General features: G+C 39.4%; 1 protein-coding gene across 8 annotated transcripts in view; it reads right to left on the bottom strand.

Annotated features, from left to right (window-relative positions):
• The window catches only part of ICA1 (islet cell autoantigen 1), a 146862-nt gene that overhangs the window by 120822 nt on the left and 3039 nt on the right, over window positions 1-23001 (bottom strand). For 4 of the 8 annotated variants that reach the window (XM_082632528.1, XM_082632527.1, XM_082632533.1 and 1 more), the window contains 2 exons: window positions 6261-6300; window positions 2211-2376 (listed from right to left, as the gene is read on the bottom strand). In XM_082632528.1, the coding sequence (XP_082488654.1) occupies window positions 2211-2376; window positions 6261-6277 (183 nt within the window). In that variant the 5' untranslated portion in view covers window positions 6278-6300. Of the gene's footprint in view, window positions 1-2210; window positions 2377-6260; window positions 6363-23001 lie in introns of those variants that run through there. The other 4 variants (XM_082632530.1, XM_082632529.1, XM_082632531.1 and 1 more) reach the window with 4 other exon arrangements.

Genomic DNA, 23001 nt, shown 5'->3' with positions numbered 1-23001 from the left:
CTTAACAAATGCTTGATAACAGTATTCTGGGTCACAAACTATCAACACATAGTATTTCCTGAACACAGGAGCAAGGACATTAAAAAAAAGTATGTTCAAGAGCTATTCTGCTGTTACTGTTCACTTTTTAAAAACTGAAGTATAAATTAAATGCAATAAAATGCACACCTCTGGAGAGTTCAGTTCTGTGAGTTTGACAATTGTATACACTCTTGTAATCATACCCAAAGTAAGATAAGAAACATTTCCACTAACTAGTCAGTCTACTTTGCTGTGGCATCCACTAAAAGACTTCTGTCACCACAGGTTAGTTTTGTCAGTTCTTGTACTTAAGAGCTGTTTTTTAGAAAATGATTTCATTAACAAGCAACTCTGACAAATATTTAAACTTAGTGAACATTTCTACATGAGCTTCCCAACAGACTGTAATAGAATCTGACCATCATTACAGCTTGGCATACAAGCTTTCTATGCCAGCAGAATACAAGTTCTTGTTTCATCAGTTAGTTAGTCTTCTATGGATAACTTAGTTGAAAAGCACATCAAAATGGTCTGCATATCATTTTCTTATGGTTTATTGGTGGAATCCATTCTCTTTCTCTATAAACATCAACATCAGTATAAAAACATTCCTGCAACAGAAATCTTTATCATGTGTAAAATTATTAGTCACAGTTAAGTACTTTGGATGCTATGTGCCTAGGACAGCAGGTATTTTGATTAAAGTACAGTTGGTTCAGTGAAAATGCTACTGCAAGAACCTAAATATAAACATAAAATTACTGTATTGTGTTTCATGTACTAGAAAATAACATATTTAATTACTTTTTGAGTAATGCTTGTATTTACTAGGTTGTTAAGAGGAAAAAAAAATGAATCTATAAGATGTGAAAAGCATATGCAACTTACAATCATTTCAATTCTATTTAGAATACTAAAATCAGAACAGAGGCTTCCTGGCTCTACTTTTCTCCGTTGAAGCAATCTCCGCTAGAACATCTCTGTCAAACCCAGCTTCTGTTAGAACAATTCCACTGACAGGAGAAAGGGTTGGGAACTCATCTTAACTGCATTAACACGTACACTTATACAGTTAATACTTACTGAATGTGTACTGTGTGTCATGGAATCTGACCCCCTGGTGGAGGGAAGGCAGGCAAACAAACAGACACTTGAGATAATTCCATGAGAGATGAGTACTATGAATAGTGGCCCTGGGTCTGGTTCTACCGTCAGATGCACAGAATGATTCTTATCCCTCTTCCACATGACAGACCTTCCCAGAGAACTGACAATTAACATATTTCCCCTCAACCTCTCTGTTCCAGAATAACCATGGCCTGCACCACCCTGGTCACCCTTCTCAGAAAGCTTTATGAAATCTTGAGCTTTTGATTTTTGTCTCATTAAGTGTTCATCTCAGTAACTTTAGCTTATGTATTAAATTTAGATACCATTCTGAATTCTTATCAGACCGCATGACATTATTTCTCTCTGTGCCCTGTCATTCACGGAAGTGTTAAGTATGCTTTTTAAATTTAGGGTTTTTTAAAATTAATTTTTCTTGGAGTATAGTTGATCTACAATGTTGTGTTAGTTTCTGCTGTACAGCAAATGCTTTTAAAATTCTGATTTAAAGTACTGGAAGAATGTCCAGCAATCAGGGAATTAGTGGGCCTTTTACCAGTTGTACTAGTATTCAAGGATCATTCAGATATGAATTCAGCTTACTGTATTATTAACTAGTCTAACTAAATATTGGTTAATTCAATTCTAGAATTTTCCAGGATTCAGTACAAGCTTATTAGACTCACTTTCCAGGATCTTTTGCCGTCATCCTTTTTTCTTTTTTTTTCTAAATGTAAACATTTGCCTGACCCTAGTGTTGCTATCACTGGCAGTGGCTCTGTGAGTGCATTAATGTTTTTCAACAAACATTTATTCAGAATTTACCACATTCCATGCATTCCAACGAAGTGCTTGAAAAACAAATGAACTGAGGCATACTGGGGGTTACAGGAGAATTTGTGGGTTTTTAAAAAATATGCTGGGATTGAGTTAATCTGATCCTAGATTTTCCTTATGAACTAGCTGTTTGCAGTATGTTTTCAAATACAAAGCACACCTAATGCTTGCCCCTGTGAATACATTCTCAGACCCTGAGCCTAGCAAGGTGGCTGTGCTGGGGCTGAGGGCAATGAAGCGCTCACCTCCAGCTTGGCATCCAGGTCTGCGTCGGAGGCAACGACGTGTTCATCTTCCTTCTTCCCTGTGGCTTTAATAAAGGCCTGCTTCGTTTCCCAATACTTCTGCTGCATCTTATTTACAACTGATTTATCTTGAGCATATCGATCTTGTAAGTCCCAGGGATAACTGCTAAAAGGCATTCGAAGAGCCATTTTACTCATGACTTTCAAAAAGATTAAGATATTATAGTGAACAAATGTATCCAAACATTTACAACATTAATAAACATATAAGTACTTTCTTACATGGTTATTACACCAAAAGGTTAATCAAGTCTAAGTTATACCCAAACCTTAAAAGTTAGTGAGGAAATTAAGAAACTTTTGCAGGAAACTGAGAAACTAAACATTAAGGAGTTTAGATATCAAAAGACTGGACACACTCCTTTCAGAAGTAGACAAAGTGAGGCCAAGTCAGGCAAGGTGACTGCCTCAAGCACCCCAGTGAGTCAGAGATAAAGCCAAACACCAATGTTCTCTCCAGCCCAGCATTACGGCCAACAGTGAAGTGATGGCAGAAAAGTAGAGATAAGGGGCTGACAAACAGCATACTTCAAATCTGTCACAGAGGTACCTAACACAGTCAAACTCATAGAATCAGAGAATAGAATGGTGGTTTCCAGAGGTTGAGGAGGAAATGGAAAATTACTAATCGATGGGCATACAGTTTCAACGATGCAAGGTGAATAACTTCTAGAGATCTGCTGTACAACACTGTGCCTAGAGTTCACAGCACTGTATTCTACACTTAAAAGTTTGTTAAAAGGGTAGATCTCATGTTTAGTATTCTTACTACAGTCAAATAAAATTTTGAAAAATAAAAAAGTATTAAAAAATTGATTATGGGTTTCTCATACTAAAACTTTAAATTCTTAAACATAAATGCTTAAAATACCGATAGGAAGCCATTCTTCAAGAACAGCACAGTGAAGATCATATCAAAAAGTATGTAAGGAAGAAACTGGAAAAAAATTCAATTGAGAATGAAATGGAATTCTGTAAAAGTGACCAGGGTACCCAAATATTGACAGAAAGTTTACCACTGGTGTTCCATCCCTCCTTGCTTTGTCTACACCTCCCTCCTGTCTAGGGTTCCTGTCCAAAAGCTCACACAGGACCCCCAGGCATCTCCCTCTGCAGACATGTAACTTCTTCCACCCCATCCCATTAACACTCAAAATGTGCCAGACTTGTGTCCTAAAACAGAAATTGCTTTATACTACTATACCAAAATATGTATCTCAACACTCGATGATTTACACTCTCCTGCCAGATAACATTTACAAGTTTCAATTCACACATTTGTTCTTTAAAAATCAGTTTCAGATGACTTCCTTAGCAATGGTTATCTTTGGAAAGAGGAGAAGGATTATGGTTTACTTTGTATCTTTCTGCATCATTTCAAAGTTTGGAATAAGTCCAGATATTTCATGTATAGGCATGATGACTGTACTTAATAATATTGTATTCAACACTGGAAATAGGCTAGGAGAGGAGCATTACTCTTCATGTGCACTCATCACACACAAAAAGTGGTAACTATAAAAGGAGATGATATGTTGGGACTTCCTTGGTGGGGAAGTGGTTGAGCCTCCGTGCTCCCAATGCAGGGGGCCCAGATTCGATCCCTGGTAAGGGAACTAGATCCCACATTCATGCCACAACTAAGAGTTCGCATGCCACAACTAAGGAGCCCATGTGCTACCCACCTGCTGCAACTAAAGACTCAGAGCAACCAAATAAATAATAAATAAAATAAATTTTAAAAGATGGTATGTTAACTAGCTTGACTGTAGTAATCATTTTACTATGCATAACAAATTATATTGTACACCTTAAATATATATAATTTTTATTTAAAACATATAAATAAAAACCATTTTATTATGAGCTTAAATCAGAGAAAATAAGATGAAAATATGTATAACTTTTATGTAAAAGATAATCCCTCTACATAGTATGTGCATTAAAAGATGGTAAGAATATACTCCTCCAAGCTGTGGCTATTTCAGGGGAAAGGAATTTTAAGAGTGGGGACTAGGATGGACTTCTTTCTATTGTGTTTTTTTTTGTTTTTTTGGTCAAAGGTCATGGATTAACAAAAAAAAAAAATTCCATTTCAAGGGGAAAAAAAAGGACTTTAGAGGTCATGTGTTTTTTTTTTTTTTTTTTTTTTTTTTTTGCAGTACGCAGGCCTCTCACTGCTGTGGCCCCTCCCGTTGCGGAGCACAGGCTCCGGACGCGCAGGCTCGGCGGCCATGGCTCACGGGCCCAGCTGCTCCGCGGCATGTGGGATCCTCCCGGACCGGGGCACGAACCTGCGTCCTCTGCATCGGCAGGCGGACCCCCAACCACTGCGCCACCAGGGAAACCCTAGAGGTCATTTAGTGAACATGCCTCACCTGTTATTTAACAAATGAGGAATCTTAGGTTTCAAAACGTTAAGAATCTTGCCCAAAATCACACAGGATTAAAATTCAAGGCTCTAAATCCCAGCGTAGTGCACATTTCAATGTTCTCTGCAGCCCTTGTATTTCAGCAGCAAGCAATGAAGTGGCCCAGTAATGGGAGAAGGACTATGGGGAAGGGCTCATCTCCTGGGACTCTCCAATCTCTCCTAGGTGGATGACAACTACCTACTTCCCTGAGCCTGCTGCCAGGATATGACAGCCATTACGAGGGTCACAGGATGAAGCCATCCTTTTGTCTTAATGAGGCAAGATGGAACAATTAAAAAAAGAGTCTGACAACTCTTACAGAGCTGTCAAATGGGGATACTCAGGGAAACTAAATCCCTTAGCTATTTATTAATTACCTTTTAAAGCTCATTACATTTTAAGACATGCAAAATACTTCTAAAGTTTGACATTTGATATTACAGAGGACTTGGACCTGATTGCTTCTCTACTGAGAGAGGAGGGATTAAAAAGTATATCCCTTGGGGCTTCCCTGGTAGCGCAGTGGTTAAGAATCTGCCTGCCAATGCAGGGGACACGGGTTCGAGCCCTGATCCAGGAAGATCCCACACGTCACGGAGCAACTAAGCCCGTGCGCCACAACTACTGAGCCTGCGCTCTAGAGCCCGTGAGCCGCAACTACTGAAGCCTGCGCGCCTAGAGTCCGTGCTCCGCAACAAGAGAAGCCACCGCAATGAGAAGCCCACACACCGCAACGAAGAGTAGCCCCCGCTCGCCGCAACTAGAGAAAGCCTGCGTGCAGCAACAAAGACCCAACTTAGCCAGAAATAAATAAGTAAATAAATAAATTTATTTAAAAAAGTATATTCCTTATTATAACCAATTGTACCTTTGAAAGGTGAAAATATGCACTGCACTTTTTCATGATACAAATTAAAGGAGGTAAAAAATGATAAAGATCTGCTTGCCCAGTGGATCAAGGTTTCAGAAGGGTTCAGAAACACTGCTTGTAACAGAACTGGAATTTATAAGTGGTTTAACATGCTGTGAGATGCTTTATAGGCATGTAAAAGGCAGTGATAACATTGTCATGTAATTACCACATCTATTTTATTCAGCATCATCTACTTCCAACCAGGACTGGCTCCTGAATGTTCATGAAGGTTGAAGTCATGACTATATATTAATGAGTCTGAGTTATTTTTATTGTTGTTAGTTATATTGTTATTTTATAGCTGCCCTATATAAAATTCCCTTATAACCCTAATATTAGAAGTTGTAAATAAGACAGAGTAAAAAATGTATCAACTCATTACACTGAAAAAAATGGTGGTAAGAAAAGTCATTGTTAGATTCCCAGGAGAAAGTTACACATAAATGAATTTCTTAGAGAATATTTTTGGTTATTGGTTTTCATATTACATTTAGTAGGGATACTGAAAACTTGACTATACTCAACATTGGGTGTAGGCTAACAGGTTATTTACTGCTATCGTGACTTGATTTTTCCATTCAGTAGACATTTATTGAGCATATACTATGTGCTTTCCTCTTTCATTAGCCTCTCCCAGTTCAGAAGAGACAACAAATTACTTACCATTTGTGTCCTGACATGTTTCCTTCTTCTTCTTTTTCTACTGTTGATGATTTGGGGAGAAGGGACAGGGAAAAAGCATGAGAGGATAAGTTATATTATAACCTGAAATAAAACAAATATGTTTAACAGTTACACACTATATTATAATTATACATTAATTTGACACATATAAAGTTTTTCAATCTAAGCCATTTCTAGTTGTATCTTGGGGGCCAAACATTATTACACAGTATCACTGTACCCCAATGTCTAGAGTAGTTTAGTTAAGTAACACTGGAAGAAACATCCTCAATGAAGTTTAAGAAGTGAACAGGCAAGTTGAAAGAAAAAAGCAGGCTGCAAAAGACTACATAAAATACGAGACCGTAACATTCCAAACAATACTCTACATTGTTGAAATATACAAACATTATATAGTGAAGGTATAAAGAATTGCATACGAATGACGAACACTAAATTCCAAACAGCAGTTACCACTGTAGTGGGGATGGGGAATATTATTTGAGAGGAGTATACAGGGACTTTGTACCCATATTTTCTTTGATAAGCTAGGTGGTGAGTATACTGCATCTGTCTGTCTCTTTACAGATTTTAAATCTTTCATAATCAGTAATTCTAGAAGGTAAACCAACACATTGCAAAAACAAAAACAAACAAAAAGAATTGCTAACCCAGAACAAGATACCAAGAAGGGCACAAAGGAGGAAAATGAGATTATTTCAGTTTTGGCCAACCAAGTACTGTATTTTCATCTCATTAGTAAATATGGGAGTCACTTGATGCCTTTGCCTCTCACTCCATTTGCCCCCCTCGTGGAAGCTAGCCAACCCCAGGGAGGGGCAGGGCCAGCCAACCCAGCCACATTTGCCTATCAGTTACTGGAAAGAATGGAGAGCTTGCTACCTAAAGGAATGGCCTCTGACCAGACACAGACTGCTGGCCGCTGGAGTGAATGCTCAGAGTGTGAATGCTCTGGCTACTTCAACAACATAAACCCAATCGTTCTCCCTCTGCCTCAGAAAGGGTCCTAACAACCAGGACCCCTAAAATGATCGGAGTTTCCAGGGCTTTTTTTTTTTTTTTTTTTTGGGTGCACCGGGTCTTAGTTGCAGCACATGGGATCGTCGCTGCCACGTGCGGGATCTTCGCTGCCACGTTCAGGATCTTCATTTGCGTCATGCAGGTTCTTTAGTTGCAGCATGTGGGGTCTAGATCGCTCCCTGACCAGGGATTGAAACCGGGCCCCCTGCATTGGGAGCGCACAGTCTTGGCCACTGGACCACGAGGGAAGTCTCTCCAAGGCTTTTAAAAAATGTTTTGAGGGAACACAATTGAGGTGTTGGTATTCCAGGCTTCAGGTATGGGGACAGGAAAGAGGAAGGACATTTTCTTAGAGTGTCTGGATGCCTCTGAAATGACAGCATCCCGTAACCAGCATCTCTCTTCTTCCTGGAGAGCATCCATGTGCTTTTCGGCCATTTGCATATCTTCTTTGGAGAAATGTCTATTCAACTCCTTTGCCTATTTTTTTAATTGGTAATTTTTTTGTTATTCCATTATAGGAGTTCTTTATATATTCTGGATATTAACCCCTTCTCTGATATATGGTTTGCAAATATTTCTCCCATTTAGTAGGTTGCCTTTTCACTGTTGATTGTTCTGTTTGCTGCAATTTTTTGATTAATTTTTGATTATTAATATATTTAACAATGAGATCTCTATAGTATAATAGATAATAAAAATCACTAAACAAACTGCCCTTTTCCTGAAGTTTCAGGCTATTCCCAGATTATGATGCCATACAGCAGTGTTCCTCACGGTATTGCTTACAAGTCAATTACGCAGGCATCTTCTGGGGTGTTAACATGCAGATTCCTGGGCCCCATCTCTTACCTACTGAACTAGAATTTCTGGAAATGGGTTTGGGAATCTGCATTTGTAACAGGTTTTGCAAGTGATTCTTAAGCACATTAAAGTCTGAGAACCACAGCTAAATGGCACAAAGGAAACATCCTCTCTAGAAATAGATCATTCTTTTTTTTTTTTTTTTTCCTGTATGCGGGCCTCTCACTGCTGTGGCCTCTCCTGTTGCGGAGTACAGGCTCCAGACGCACAGGCTCAGCGGCCATGGCTCACGGGCCCAGCCGCTCCGCGGCATGTGGGATCCTCCCGGACTGGGGCACGAACCTGCGTCCCCTGCATCAGCAGGTGTATTCTCAACCACTGCGCCACCAGCGAAGCCCTAGAAATAGATCATTCTTGAACAAACTTCTGGATTATATATGGCACTTGAACAAAGGAATCATGGGTGGCAAAATCAGGTCAGCCTACAGGGAATATCTGAATGTCTCATGAGATGGCAGTTGCAGCCAGCACTTGCATCTCTTTTAATGTATGTTTCAGTCCCATACACCAGGGACAATTAATAAACATTTTAAGATTTACTGGCAAAATCCATCTCATCTGGCCTATCACATTCTAAATCCACAGTGTCAAAAGAACTACTTAAAAAATTGTTATAATTCTCATCTGTTCATTCATTTCATTTCAACAGTTTGATTTATCAAACATGCATCGAGCATTTAATTAACATGTGGCAGGCCGTGTCCCTGGCCTAAAGGAACCTATAGTCTAGATCAGCTCTGTCCAATAGAAATATACTATGAGCTACGTAAGTAATTTTAAATGATCTAATAACCATATTAAAAAAGTAAAAAAGAATAAACCCACACATATATGGTCAAATAATTCACGACAAAGGAGCCAGGAATATACAATGGGGAAAGGACAGTCTCTTCAATAAATAGTGTTGGAAACACTGGACAGCTACACGTAAAAGAACACAACTAGACTAGTGTCTCACACCATGCACAAAAATAAATTCAAAATGGATTAAAGAAGAAAATGTAAGACCTGAAACCATAAAACTCCTAGAAGAAAACAGAGCCAGTAATCTCCTTGACATAGGTCTTGGCAATAACTTTTTGAATCTGACAACAAAAGCAAAAATAAATAAGTGGGACATCATACTAAAAGGTTTCTACTTTCTGCCTAGCAAAGGAAACCATCAATAAAATGTAAGGCAACCTACTGAATGGGAGAAAATATTTGCAAATCATATATCTGATATGGGGTTAATATCCAAAATATATAAAGAACTCATACAACTCAATTAGCAAAAGCAATCTGATTAAAAGATGGGCAGAAGATCTGAAGAGACATTCTTCCCAAGAAGACATACAGATGGACAACAGGTACATGAAAATATGCTTAACATTACTAATCATCAGGGAAATGCAAATCAAAACCACAATGAGATATCACCTCAAACCTTTTAGAATGGCTATTATCAAAAAGACAAGAAATAACAAGCATTGGTGAGGATGTGGAGAAAAGAGAACCCTCGTGCACTGTTGGTGGGAATGTAAATTGGCATAGCAACTATGGAAAACAGTATGGAGGTTCCTCAAAAAATAAAAAATAGAACTACCATGTGATCTAGCAATTCTACTTGTGGTTATTTACCTAAAGAAAATGAAAACACTAACTCAAAAAGATATTCACACCCCCATGTTCACTGAAGTCTTATTTACAATAGCTAACACATGGAAACAACTTAAGTGTCCACTGATGGATGAATGGATAAAGAAATTGTTGCCTCTGTGTGTGTGTATGTGTGTATACACACACATACACACATACTTATAATGGAATCCTATTCAGCCATAAAAAAGGAAACCTTGCCATTTGCAACAACATAAATGTACTTTGAGGGCATTATGCTAAGTGAAATAAGTCAGGTAGAGAAAGACAAATATCTTCTGATCTCTCTTATATGTGGAATCAAAAACAGAGAAACAAAACAAAAAAACAAGCTCAAAGATACAGAGAACATATTGGTGGTTACCAGAGGTGGGTGGTGAGTGGCTGGAGAAATGGGTGAAAGGAGTCAAAAGGTTAAAAAACATGGGCAAGTATACAAATAGACACCTTCCCATACAAGATATACAAATGGGAAAAAAATCATATACAAAGACCCTGATAATAAGGGGATTATAAGAAAATAACAGATATGAGATATCCTACACATTGATTAGAATGGTTACATTCCAAGCAAACAAAGCTGAAAATACCAGTCCTAGCAGGAATGCAGAATAACAGGAAAACTCATTCATTAAAAAAAAAAAGTAAAAAGAAAAAGTAAAAAAATTTAAATATATTTTATTTAACCCAATATATCTAAAATATTATTTCAACAGGCAATCAATTAAAAAATTACTAACTATACTTTGCATTCATGATTTTGTATCAAGTCTGAAAACTGGTATGTATTTTACACTTATAGTACATCTCAATTGAGACCAGCCACATTAAATGCTCAAAGGCTAGATGTGGTTATTGGCTATAATATCGGACAGTGCAGGCTGAGCAGGAAAGACAGACGTATATAAACATAATTTCTAGATCCAAGAGACTCTTGACATTTGCAAGAGACATATAAAAAGATCTTCATGTATCCCCAGATTTGTAAATTCTGCCGTAAAAATATCATTTTCCCTTTAAAATACAATAAAGTCTATGTTTAGCTAATACTTCAATTCACAGTTCTGCAGAGGAAGCTATTTCTCCACTTCTGCCACAAAGCACTTATGAAAGAAGCCCAAAATGAATGGTATCAGGTCTCAAGGTTGTTAATAGCACAGAGAAGACTTCCTAAAGTTCTACTTGTGGTCACCTTGCCTTAGGAGACAGGCAAGGAAGAACAAGTATCAAGTTGCTCACAGACTGTGAGTCCCATGATAAGAAAAAGAAAAGCACCAATATTGTTAAATTCAGCATGACTTGACCACATGAATGTTTGTGTTTCACTGAATTCTGTCTCCCCAGGAAAAAGCAGATGAGCCAATAATATTTAAGACCTACTCAAAGAAGTACAGGCCCAAGAGTTAACAGATCAATGAAAAGTTAGTTCCTAATTTTGATGTAGCAACCCTGAGGGTGGGAGGATGAGTGAGTGAGGGAAAGGTTCTATGTCTAAGACAAGTAATAAAGGGGAAAGATGTCTCCCTACTCAGAGGTGGGACTGCTGCTGAGGCCAGCACCATCTTCTTGGGTGACACTAAGACAACCGACCTAATCCTCTTAAATTTTCCCAGGCTGCACCGTGATGGGATTGTAATACTTCCACCTCAGGATCCAAGGCCAGGCATTAAAACCAGGAGCTGTTCTCTGACACACACATGTGGCTGCGAGACCATCTCGCCATGTGGGGAAAACTGGGAGAAGTGGGAGGAGGGATACTTTGTTCAGATTTTCTACAGGGGTTCTGTGCAGTCATTATGCTTTCTCCTCTACGCTTTTCTTTATGCGTGGTATGTTAAGTCTTCAATTATATCCACCCATGTGGACAGACCACAACTGTCCCACTTGTTTTTATTTCCAGTAGCCATTGAAAAGCCATTTTGAACACACTGGTTGGCCAATACGTAAGCAAAAGTTTTTTCCAAATACCCCAAGGTTCATAGAACACTAAAGCAAGCCTGGTTTAAACCAAGTTTGATGCATTGCTACAAAGAGGAGTCGGGGCTTCCCTGGTGGCGCAGTGGTTGAGAATCTGCCTGCTAATGCAGGGGACATGGGTTCGAGCCCTGGTCTGGGAGGATCCCACATGCCGCGGAGCAACTAAGCCCGTGAGCCACAACTACTGAGCCTGCGCGTCTGGAGCCTGTGCTCCTCAACAACAGAGTCCGCGATAGTTAGAGGCCCGCGCGCTGCGATGAAGACTGGCGCCCGCTTGCCACAACTAGAGAAAGCCCTCGCACAGAAATGAAGACCCAACACAGCCCTAAATAAATAAATAAATAAATAAATAAATTCTAAGATATCTCTTATTCCTTGTCTGGAATAATATTACTGTAACATTTGTGACAGTTATTTAAAAAAAAAAAAAAAGAGGAGTCGGTCTGCCCGTGGCTGCCTCCAACCCTGATACTGGATTTTCCTCCTTGGAAATGTAACATGGCAAAGTATTTTCATTCCATACAGGCTGCCTTCAGCTGCACTGAACATTTGTTCAGCCCAGAACACTTCTCTATGAGTTTATGGAGTTAGCTGATGGCACCTCTGATTACATTTGAATTATGCAAAGAGTCTAACATTCTTGAGCCAACACTTACTCAGAGTAAAGGTAAGATGAGTAGTTATATTTCACCATATCAATGTTCTCAACACACAAAAATATTTCAATAAGCTTCCTCTTGACTCACATTTCCTAAGTGTGTCCTGTTTCTTATACAGTTTCATGCCTCAAATTAATTACCTTTCCAACTTTAGCAGTAGGTTTTTCTCTTCCCTCAGTGAGCAAGTTTTCTATTAGTTGGAGTACTAGCTGAAACTGAGTCCAGAATCCCTTTTTCCTATATCTGTACTGAGCATATGGTGGATTCTCTTGAATTGCAGATCAGAGCCACAGCCAAATTTGTCATTTGTCTAATTTATTCAAAATCTCTATTTTCTAACTAAAAATTGTCACCATCTTAGAGCACTTCAGCTCTGTTGTGCACACCAGCATTTAGCTTTCTTTGGGAAGTGGGCCATTTTTCCCCCCAAAAGAAACACACTTTTCAAGAGAACAGAACAGAGTCTTACAGTGATGTGGGTGCATGAGGGTATGTTTGAATCATCCCATAGTATAATCACTCATTCCCAAACACCAGCTTCATGGCACCACATGCCATTGAGTCCAAGGTGCAAATCTGTTCACATTCCAACCTTCCTGAAACCAGGATGTGTCGTATAATCGATACCTTGTCAACTGTTTGGCAGTCACTTTTCTTTCTTCATGAAACATAAAATGGTAAAAGAGCTTATAAGCAATGGTTTCTTATATTTGATCAAATACAGAATAATTCTTTAAAACTAAACCTCTATAAAATTACACATCACTATTTGCCATAGACTTTTGGGGCTATTTGTATATAAGTGAACAGGAGAATCTGAAGTCAGGGGATGCCAAGTGCTGCCTGTGATGGGGAAGAAGTGCCACGGATGAGGAAGGTGCCCAGGGTTAGACGAACAAAGAAGTCAGGGCACCGAGCTGGCTTCCTACATAGCCTCTGGGCTGGGATTCTACGAATCAGTAGTTGCTGGTCAGGGGAAGGGTAGGAGTGTGTGTGGATGTGTGGGGAGGGTATTATACCAGGCAGAGGGAAAGCAATGAACAAATTGCTTCCACAGTAGAACTGCATGGTGTGTGTGTGCAACCAGCTGTAAGCAGTTGTGCATTCCTAGAACTTGAAGAACAGGAGCTGTGACCGGGAACACATGGGGACAAGTCTCTCCTGGAGAGTAGACACTTGATGCTGTCTATTTCAAATGCAGTGGTCACATTCTATGTCCTGTCTTTGCTAGAGCTCCTAGTTGACTTTCCGTAACAAATATTGGATGCCTTTGGCAGGTCTCTTGGGTTTAGCTTCCAGTTGCAGGATACTAATTTATATAATTTTCTCCTCATTCCATCTTTCCTTTTTCTCAGAGATCAACTTCATCTAGAAATATTACTAGTTTTCAATAGTTGGTTTTGTTTCTCTGATGCATAACCTCAGAACTAATACAAGCTGTATAATTTAAGAGCCTAGAGGGAATTGAGAAAACAATGGAATGAAGCCCCTTCCTTTTAAATTGGGGAACGTGTGATCCAGACAGAGCAAAGCAAATCAGCTTCAGAGCCAGGGCTCAGATACAGGCTCCTGATGACTTGCCAAATGAAGAAACACACATTTGTCAGAGGTTCTAGGTGCCACATTAAAATATAATTTATGTTTGTACTTTTTATTTTGTTCAATGTATTTTTCATCTTTTTTTTTCCCAGAAGTTTACCTCTAGTCACTTTCTCTTATGTCTACAATGATTTTTATAATTTCCCATGTAGAGAAGGAAAAGTGTTTTAAATATAAATATTTAAATGGTTTCAGTAGAAATGGGGAGGAAAAACTAAAACAATTCCTCCAGGCATAATTAACTATATTATTATTATTTCAATCTTGATTCATCAAACTGTGTTCACACATAGTTGATAAAGAGAGATCCCTGTGGAAGGTAGGAAGTTGAATTATCTTCTATCCTTTCAAAAGCTAAACATTAATTAAAGTAATGTGATTTTGACTAGCTTTTATGGGTGTTTTTCTATGTCTCAGATATCACACAGCCTTCCTTTTCAGATTTTGATAGGGTTATGACTACTTGAGCATTCCATGTAACTTTAAATGGATTCTGTTTCTAGCTGAGTTTGGGTCTCCTGCAAATGATTGTTGACATTTCATAAATTCACAAGCAAATGTGAAATGCCATCATGATTTAATTTTATGAGTCAAGCTTTAATTTTGTGAGTCAGCAAATCCTACAGGAGGAAAGCAGAATTCTAACCTTATTCAAGGCAGCTAAAAGATAGATGAGTTTTTATTTAAACCCTACACATGCAAGTCACTATTAAAATTTGCATTTTCTGTTAATGAATTGGGGCTTAGGATATTTTTAAATGATCGCTCACATTTTAAAACAGCTCAAGTATTATATACAGGCATTAATTAAGCTTAATAACTCCCTAACTCTATTAAAATCACATCCTGAAGTAAATATTTTTAATGCCAGTATAATTTGTCTCCCAATATGCTGCTCAATATAAAATCCGGTAAACCCACGACCATGCCCCAAATCTGTCCCTCCTCCAAGTCACTTCACTATCTGGCCTCACTTGGCTCATCTGTAAAATAGTAGACTAGGCTAGCTGACATCTAGGATGCCCTCAGTCACAAAACCATAAAGCTAATTTTAATTATTTTCAGAGATATTTATATCTAAGAGAAAGCTTAGAGATAATGAACACAACATCTTCCTTTTTAAAGATAAGGAAATTGGATTTCTAGAAAGAGAGACTTTTCCAAGATCAGGTTAAAGATCAAGTTTATGAGGAGGAATTCTGGGACTGAAACACTCATCAGCTGATTAGCAACCTGGTGCTTTCCTGAGTCTCTTCCTCTCTTCCAAGAGATGTCTCTCAAAGGAAAACATCAAATATAGTATCCCATATTTGAAGAAACTTTAAAAAAAAGCCAATGTATTCTCTAAAAGGCTTTCCTCCTTAACATTAATATTAGTTAAAAATATTATGTCCCCACGAAACAAACTAAAATCAAGATAAACCGCAAACTCAAATTGCTCACAAGGGGCACAATCTAGGTCTTGCTCTTCTTTCTCTTGCTTACAACCTTGCTTGCAAAGGAGAAGTGAGGGTGAATTTTGTGCTACAACAAAACTTATGATGGTAGTAATGAAGAGGCTGGCATTGAACACAACAAACCTCAAGGAAATCTAAAAGAGCAAATAATATGAAATGGATTAGAAGACTGGAAACAGAAACAGAACAAATAGGGTATCTTTGCTAAAGAAAGGATTTTTTAAAAACCCTTGCTGTATAAATTATATTCACCTTTGATTTTATTTAAGTTGGTTTATGTAACTTTCAAATGTCAATTCAAATTTAGCATACATATGGATTTTAATCTCTGGTACTTACAGTGGCTTTTTCTCTCAAAGCTTAATGTCACAAGGTGAAGAATGAAGGAACACCCTAGTCAGACAAAGGTCTCAATCAACTTCTGTCAAGAAATACTAGAGCCTTCAACTGCCAGCATAGAACATTATTAAATGATGGGAATACATGTTTTCCTTAAATTAAATTTTAAAACTGCATTTTAAAATTGGGATAAAAATTTTTTATGAAAGATTAATCTGAGATAAACTAACTTTCTCATCCGAGACTATGGTGTCCAATACATCAGCCACTCGAAATATGGCTAGTGTGAAATATTTCAAACACACATGGCTATTGAGCAACTTGAAATATGGCTAGTTTGAAATCAGATATGCTTTCAAGTAAAACACACACTATAATATGCAGACTTAGTAACCCCCCAAAAGTAAAATGTCTATTAAGAAATTTATATTTTATACTCATTTATATTTTATGTTGATAAAATTGTATGTATTTTATATTGATATATATGTATATTTAAATTTTATATAACTATATTGCTATATTATATATAAATATATATTTACATATTATATGTTATATTTTATTATGTTCATACTTATTTATATTTTATATATGTATTTTTATATTTTATGTTGAATAATATTTTGGATATATTGGGTTACATAATTATATCATCTAATTCCCCCGGCTTCTCTTCAGTTGTTTCAATATGCCTCCTAGAATGTTTTAAATTACACATGTGGCTGCCCTTATATTTTTATTGGACAGACTTGGACTAAGGCATTAAGCAAAGCAGCAAACAGCTAAAAATTAATTCCGTAACTCAGGTCATCAATATTCTGTACAAATATAAATACCTTTAAACAGTTTTCTCCCCAGAATCTCTGACAATTATCCTGTCAGAGATGTCATTACAAAAATAAAATCTTATTTATATACATGTATATGTATATATACAAAGACCATATATGTGTATATATAATCTTTTAAAATGAACTACAAAATGGCTACAATTCACATTTTCATAATAAGTTGCTTCAAAAAGGTCCAACTCTATATGCAAAATATACTGCTTTAAATCAGATTCACAGGAATGATTATGTGAAGTGGATGAACTACCTTTAGGCCATCAAAAGTGAGAATATAAGGACAATCAATCTCTCTCTCTCTATATATATATATACACACACACACACACACACACACACACATGCACATATATAAATACCTACAAATATAAAATGCATACATATATTTATAAATGAAATATACATAATTCATATATAAATATGAATGGTTAATAATATTACAAGTGTGAAGGAAGAAAAAGAATGTGAATGTAGTGACGACACCTATATGAAATTACACATAAGCATAATGTCAACAATCAGAACAATTTGGGAGATACTACTGTCTACAAAGTTCTCTTTCTTTAAGGTTAAATTCATAATTTAAAGCCTCTTAAAGAGATGATCAAGTAATTTCTTAGGCCTCCACAGGATCACTCAGAAATAGGAGAGAACTTATAGATCATTCAGTCCAATCTTCTCCTTTCATAGATGAGCCAGCTGAGGCCCAGGACTGAAGGAAATTTCCCAAGGCACAGAGTAAGCTTTCTTCATTAGGTTTTTTTTTTTTTGCACTACGTGGGCCTCTCACTGCCGTGGCCTCTCCCGCTGCGGAGCACAGGTTCCGGGCACGCAGTCCCAGTGGCCATGGCTCACGGGCCCAGCCACTCCGCGGCATGTGGGATCCTCCCGGACCGGGGCATGAACCCGTGTCCCCTGCATCAGCAGGCGGACTCTCAACCACTGCGCCACCAGGGAAGCCCTTCATTAGTTTTAAATTACTGAAACACACATACACCAGTACATGGTTTATAAAATATCTATGCTGTGCACAGGTCCTGTAAACAAACCCACACAGCTCCTTTCTCTGGAAACGGCACAGATTCAAGGACTTTCCTTGGTAAAGTAGTGGCCCCTAAATCATGTTGGAGTTTGGGCTAGTTTAAGAGCAAGGGATGAAGGCAGCCCAGGCAGGGGAGGGAGATGCAAGAGGAGGACCTTTAAATAAAAGTCAGCAGCAAAGGGAAGCAGGCAGAAAGAGAGAGCTTTGTATTTTCATGTACCCCAATTAACACTGCCATCCTTGGGTCATCCACTTGGTGTTATTTGAGAACTAATAAAAGATCCCTTTTCCAGGTTCTTGCTACTTTCTTAGGGAAGACGTTTACTGGAATAAACGGCAGCAATAGTGCTGTTATTATTAATAGTGAATAAATTATTAACCATTATTAATAGCAAATAAGGCACAAGACCAATTATTTTGGTGGGAATCAGGAAAGACAGGTCCATTGGACATATACCTGGTAAGGCATGTAGAATAACCAGGTAGAACCACCAGGAAGTAGCTCAAAGGCACAGAGCTTCAGGTCAGGAATGCAAAGAAGAGAGAAGCAGGAAACAGAAAGAGGCAAGTGGTTTGGTACCAACACAAAGTTTACCTACTTCACAATGATGCCCATGCTGCCTACGGCAACACAGAGGAAAGAGTATTAGATACAAGGACACTCAACTCCTGGCCTTCAGGGAGCAGCAGGTAGAAGGAAAATCCCCAGGGTGGTGATGACCAGCCTCCCTCCTCATGCTCTATGGGGAATCATGGCCCTGGGCATTGTGCTGGGCCCCTTCTCTCATGGCTTCCACTCTTCATCACCACTACTCACTTCTTTGGAACCATCCAGCACCATGACTATAACCACTGCTGTTCCTTTCTCTTCAGAAGGGACAGGTCTTACCCTTTTGCCCCTTGCCACCTTGGTCCATCTATTATCCCTTCTCTTTCAAGTTAATCAACCTCCCTTTCTGCCGTCAACCCATATTCTCCAACCTGATTCTTCCTCCAGTTACCATCCTCTTCCTTCTCTTCACAAAGTTCTTCTAAGCTGACACAGTCTGGTTCCTTTCTCCACCACACCACAGAAAGGTTTTCACCAGGAAACCAACTCAAGTCCTCCTCTCACTTGACCTTTGACTAAGCTCCCCTCCTTGACTTCTCAGAAAACACTCTCTACACTTTTGTAACTTTTCAGTTTCCTTTGTTAGCTCCTTTCCCTCTGTGTGCAATGATATCTTGAATATCATTGCTCTACAAGGTTCCAACCTTGGCCATCTTCTATTACACTTTACTTGCTCCCTCTAGGTGATTTAATCCACTTCTGTGGCTTCAACCAACAGCCGTATGCCAACGACTTCCAGAATTAAACACCTTTCCAGAGACTACAGTAGGGGGATTAAAATGTGGATTTGGTGCTCTGGAGAGGTATTTAAATCTCCATTTCCCTATGGTCATCTTCACCTGGATGTCCAATAGGTACTTCAAATTCAGCACCTCTAAAACTAAAATTATCTCTCTCCATCTCCACCTCCAAACGTTTCTTCTTTCTGTGGTCCCTATGTTAATTACCAGCACAAAATCTACTGAGTGGCCCAAGTTGGAAACTGGACTTCTCATCTTTAGCCACTGGTCTCCAAGTTCTCTCCATTCTACCTCCTAAAAGGCTACTACATACATCTTCTCCTTTCTAGATTCACAGCCAGGGCTTAGTCTAGGCCTTTAGAGGCAAAACCATCCCTGTATCTGCCCACTCCAATCTTTTACACCATGGTCTGAACTATTTCTATAATATGCAAATATAATCATACCATCCTCCTACTTAAAACGCTTTAATTGACTTCTCTTGTCACTAGAGAAAGTCCAAACTTTGGAGCAAAAAACCCAAGCCCCTTCACATTCTGGCCCCTTTCCAAAAATGTTCACCTCACACAGAACTATTCCTTCCGGTCATTTCAGAATGCTAGAACTTTCCTGAATACACTATCTCATTTCAAGGCTTTGCAAAGTTTCCCTCCATTTGAAGTGACCTCCCCTCCTTTGTCCAGTTGGCCAAACTTAACATCTTATTTCAAGACTCTCAAATGTCACCTCCTCCATGAAGTCTTCCCCAACCCAACACCTGCCCTCCTGCTCCCCAGGGGCCTCCCACTCCTGTCTCCCTACTGAAGAATTAACTGCCCCACACTGATGCTAGTGATGCCTTGCACTCCCATTATTCTCCTGCGATGAGCTGATTACATCTGCATGCCCCACACTAGCCTGGAAGTCCCTTGAAGGCAGGGATCCTAACTTTGCCTCCTTACACCAAGCACAGAACCTGAAACGCAGTAGGCCTTTAGCAAATATGTGCTGGACAAAGGGCAATAATTTTGTGCTACCATTTACGGGGCACTTTACATGTGTGAAGCACTTAAGAGTTACTGCCCACACCAGAAGGGGATACAACCCCATTTTGCAAGCAAGAAAAAAAGCTTAGAAAGGTAAAATAATTTGCCCAAAGTCAACAGCTAGTAAATTCAAGGCTGCTTTTGACTTCTAAATTCCTGTTTCTAAGCACTCCACTCTACTCCTGGACCAAAGGGACTGGATACCGGGCTTGGTTTCTATAAAAACAATCTCTCCTAATCACAGGCTCAGGCGCTGTGTTAGCCCCAAATCCATTACCACCACGGTGCTTGTGCACAACAAAACCTTGCTGAAGACTCCTGGCGGCTAACAGGGTTCCTACCCATAAGAGGGGGGGCACCACTTATCACAATTAGCTCCTTGGTCCCTGGCTTAGGATGCGCTACCCCAGAAACATGCAGAGAAGGCTGGATTTCTCCCACGTACCATTAGGTTTCCATGCCCTATTCTGGGAACAGAGAAGTGGGTGGGTGTGAGAGATCATGATGATGGATTTTAATGTGTGCTCTGGGAAAATAGCTGCAAAACTTAATAGTCACTCGTACAAATACACCACAGGATGAGAGGAACTTCCCACTCTCAAGGCTAGACTCTCAGGGCTAGCAATATACCATTATCTATATATTCATTGGTCCATCACTGAATACATATACCTCGTGTTTCCCACCCACAGTAATGCATTGCATTCAGTTGTCTTTTTCAGTCACCCTCTTTTAATTCTATGTATTTTCTGTTAAATGTATTCTAAAATTGACCTCTTTAATTTCCTCTAATTCTAATGACTTTTTAATGTCAGTCCCTTATTTTCTACTAATACCTCTACCGCCTCTCCATGACTATCCAGCACATAATTGAAATCAGTCCTGTGCTTACCCTGATTAATACATTTAAGCCTCTCAATTCACAGGTGATCAAACTTGCCTAAGGTCACTCAGCTAATAAGGGATACACATGCACACTGGGCTCCAGGCATGAGGACTATTTGCCAGTATTCTTTCCCTCTGTATACCTGGGTACTGTGTGGTGAACTCTCTCTCTCCACTCCCAACCTTTTCTGACCTGCCAAATTCCTACTGGCCCTTTAAGGCTTAACTCAAGGGTCACCTCCTCCACAAATCTTCTCAGGTTTTCTCTGCTCTCTCTCCTGTCGGTTGGGTGCCTCTGCCCTGGGCTTCATTCCCTCCCCACTTTTCCTGAAATGTAATTGTCACCTGACCCCTTGATCTCCCTCACTAGGCTGCAGGCTCCTCCAGAGCAGTGTAGAGTCTGGGTCTTGTCTTGGGATTCCCAGTTCTGGAACAATGCATGGCATATAACACACACATAACAAATGCTTGCTGAAAACGGAGTAGTGACCCCACTTCTCTGATTTGGCCAAAGGCCTGATGAATAACATCATCTGACTTAAGAGGAGAGACTTCCTATCATGAGCAATGCCATTTTCTCAGCTTTCCATGAACTCATTCTCTCACTAGGTTTACATTGGGACAAGTAATTACCATTAGTTGAGGAATTACCATTTCTCAGACACTGATATGAATGCTTTGTGCACAGTATGCTTATTCTGACAACACTGTCCAGTGGACATCATCCTCATTTTATGGATGAAGCTCAAAATCAGTTACTTATCCTAAGTAACTGGCCTACAGTCACAGAGAAGAAAGGCTTTGTTTTAAAGGAATATACAGGTCCGGAGCCTGTGCTCCGCAACAGGAGAGACCACAACGGTGAGACGCCCGCGTACCGCAAAAAAAAAAAAAAAAAGAAAAAAAAAAGAATATATCGGGCTTCCCTGGTGGCGCAGTGGTTGAGAGTCCGCCTGCCGATGCAGGGGACACGGGTTCGTGCCCTGGTCCAGGAAGATCCCACATGCCACGGAGCGGCTGGGCCCGTGAGCCATGGCCGCTGAGCCTGCGCGTCCGGAGCCTGTGCTCCGCAATGGGAGAGGCCACAACAGTGAGAGGCCCGCGTACCGCAAAAAAAAAAAAAAAAAAAGAATGTATAAAACGCCTTATAGTCATCTCTGTCCTGGAGAGATTCATTAGTATTTGAAATTACTTACAGTGCATTAATTTGGATGCTAGAGTAGTGAAAGCTTGGTTAACTGGGATTTATAGAGGTTCAAGGCAGTTCTACCATATGCATTATCCAGGGCAAATCATGCCTGTAGTCCTAATTTTCTTAGCAGATAAATAGGGATTATAATACCTACTTACCTCAAAGGGGGTTGAATATCAAAGATCATGTTTGCCAAAATGCTTTGTTAAAGAAGAGGGCAAAGGCCCATCTTAGGGCACTATGCTGGATAAAGAGCTTGATGCAGTGTTTCGTAAAGAAAGAATAGTGGGAGAACCCTGAGCATCAGGGCCACCTGAGGTGTTAACAGCAGATGGAAGAATCCAGGCTGGGAATCCACATTTAACAAGCCTTCAAATGATGCTATCAGACACAAAAGTTTGATAAATACCAGGTTAGGACAGTGCTTCTCAAACTTCAACGTACACATGAATCACTTGGGGATCTTGTTATGATGTAGATTCTTATTCAGTGGACATGGGTAGGGGGAGGGCGGGCTGAGATTCTGCATGTCTTACAAGCTCCCCAGGGAAGCCAGTGTTGCTGGTCTGTGGATCACATTTGAGTGGCAGGGGTTTGGAAGATCTACCCCCACTGGAACAAATTGGCTTTGCTTTATTCCTCGACCACAGATTGCATTCCCCAATTTCAGGGAGGATTTCATAAAGCCCAAGCTCTCAGTATTGGTACCAATATTACTTGAACTATTCAAAACCAACTGGAATGGATTCTTTATCATGGAGGAAAGGTAGTAGCATTCTTTTCAGATATAGACAGCACATATGTTTAGCATGTGAAAGAATA

The sequence above is a fragment of the Mesoplodon mirus genome, assembly GCF_964341445.2.
Source record: "Mesoplodon mirus genome assembly, chromosome: 9".
Classification (NCBI taxonomy): Eukaryota; Metazoa; Chordata; class Mammalia; order Artiodactyla; family Ziphiidae; genus Mesoplodon; species Mesoplodon mirus.
The sequence above is the reverse complement of the archived record's forward strand: the minus strand, read 5'-3'. Positions and strand labels throughout refer to the sequence as shown.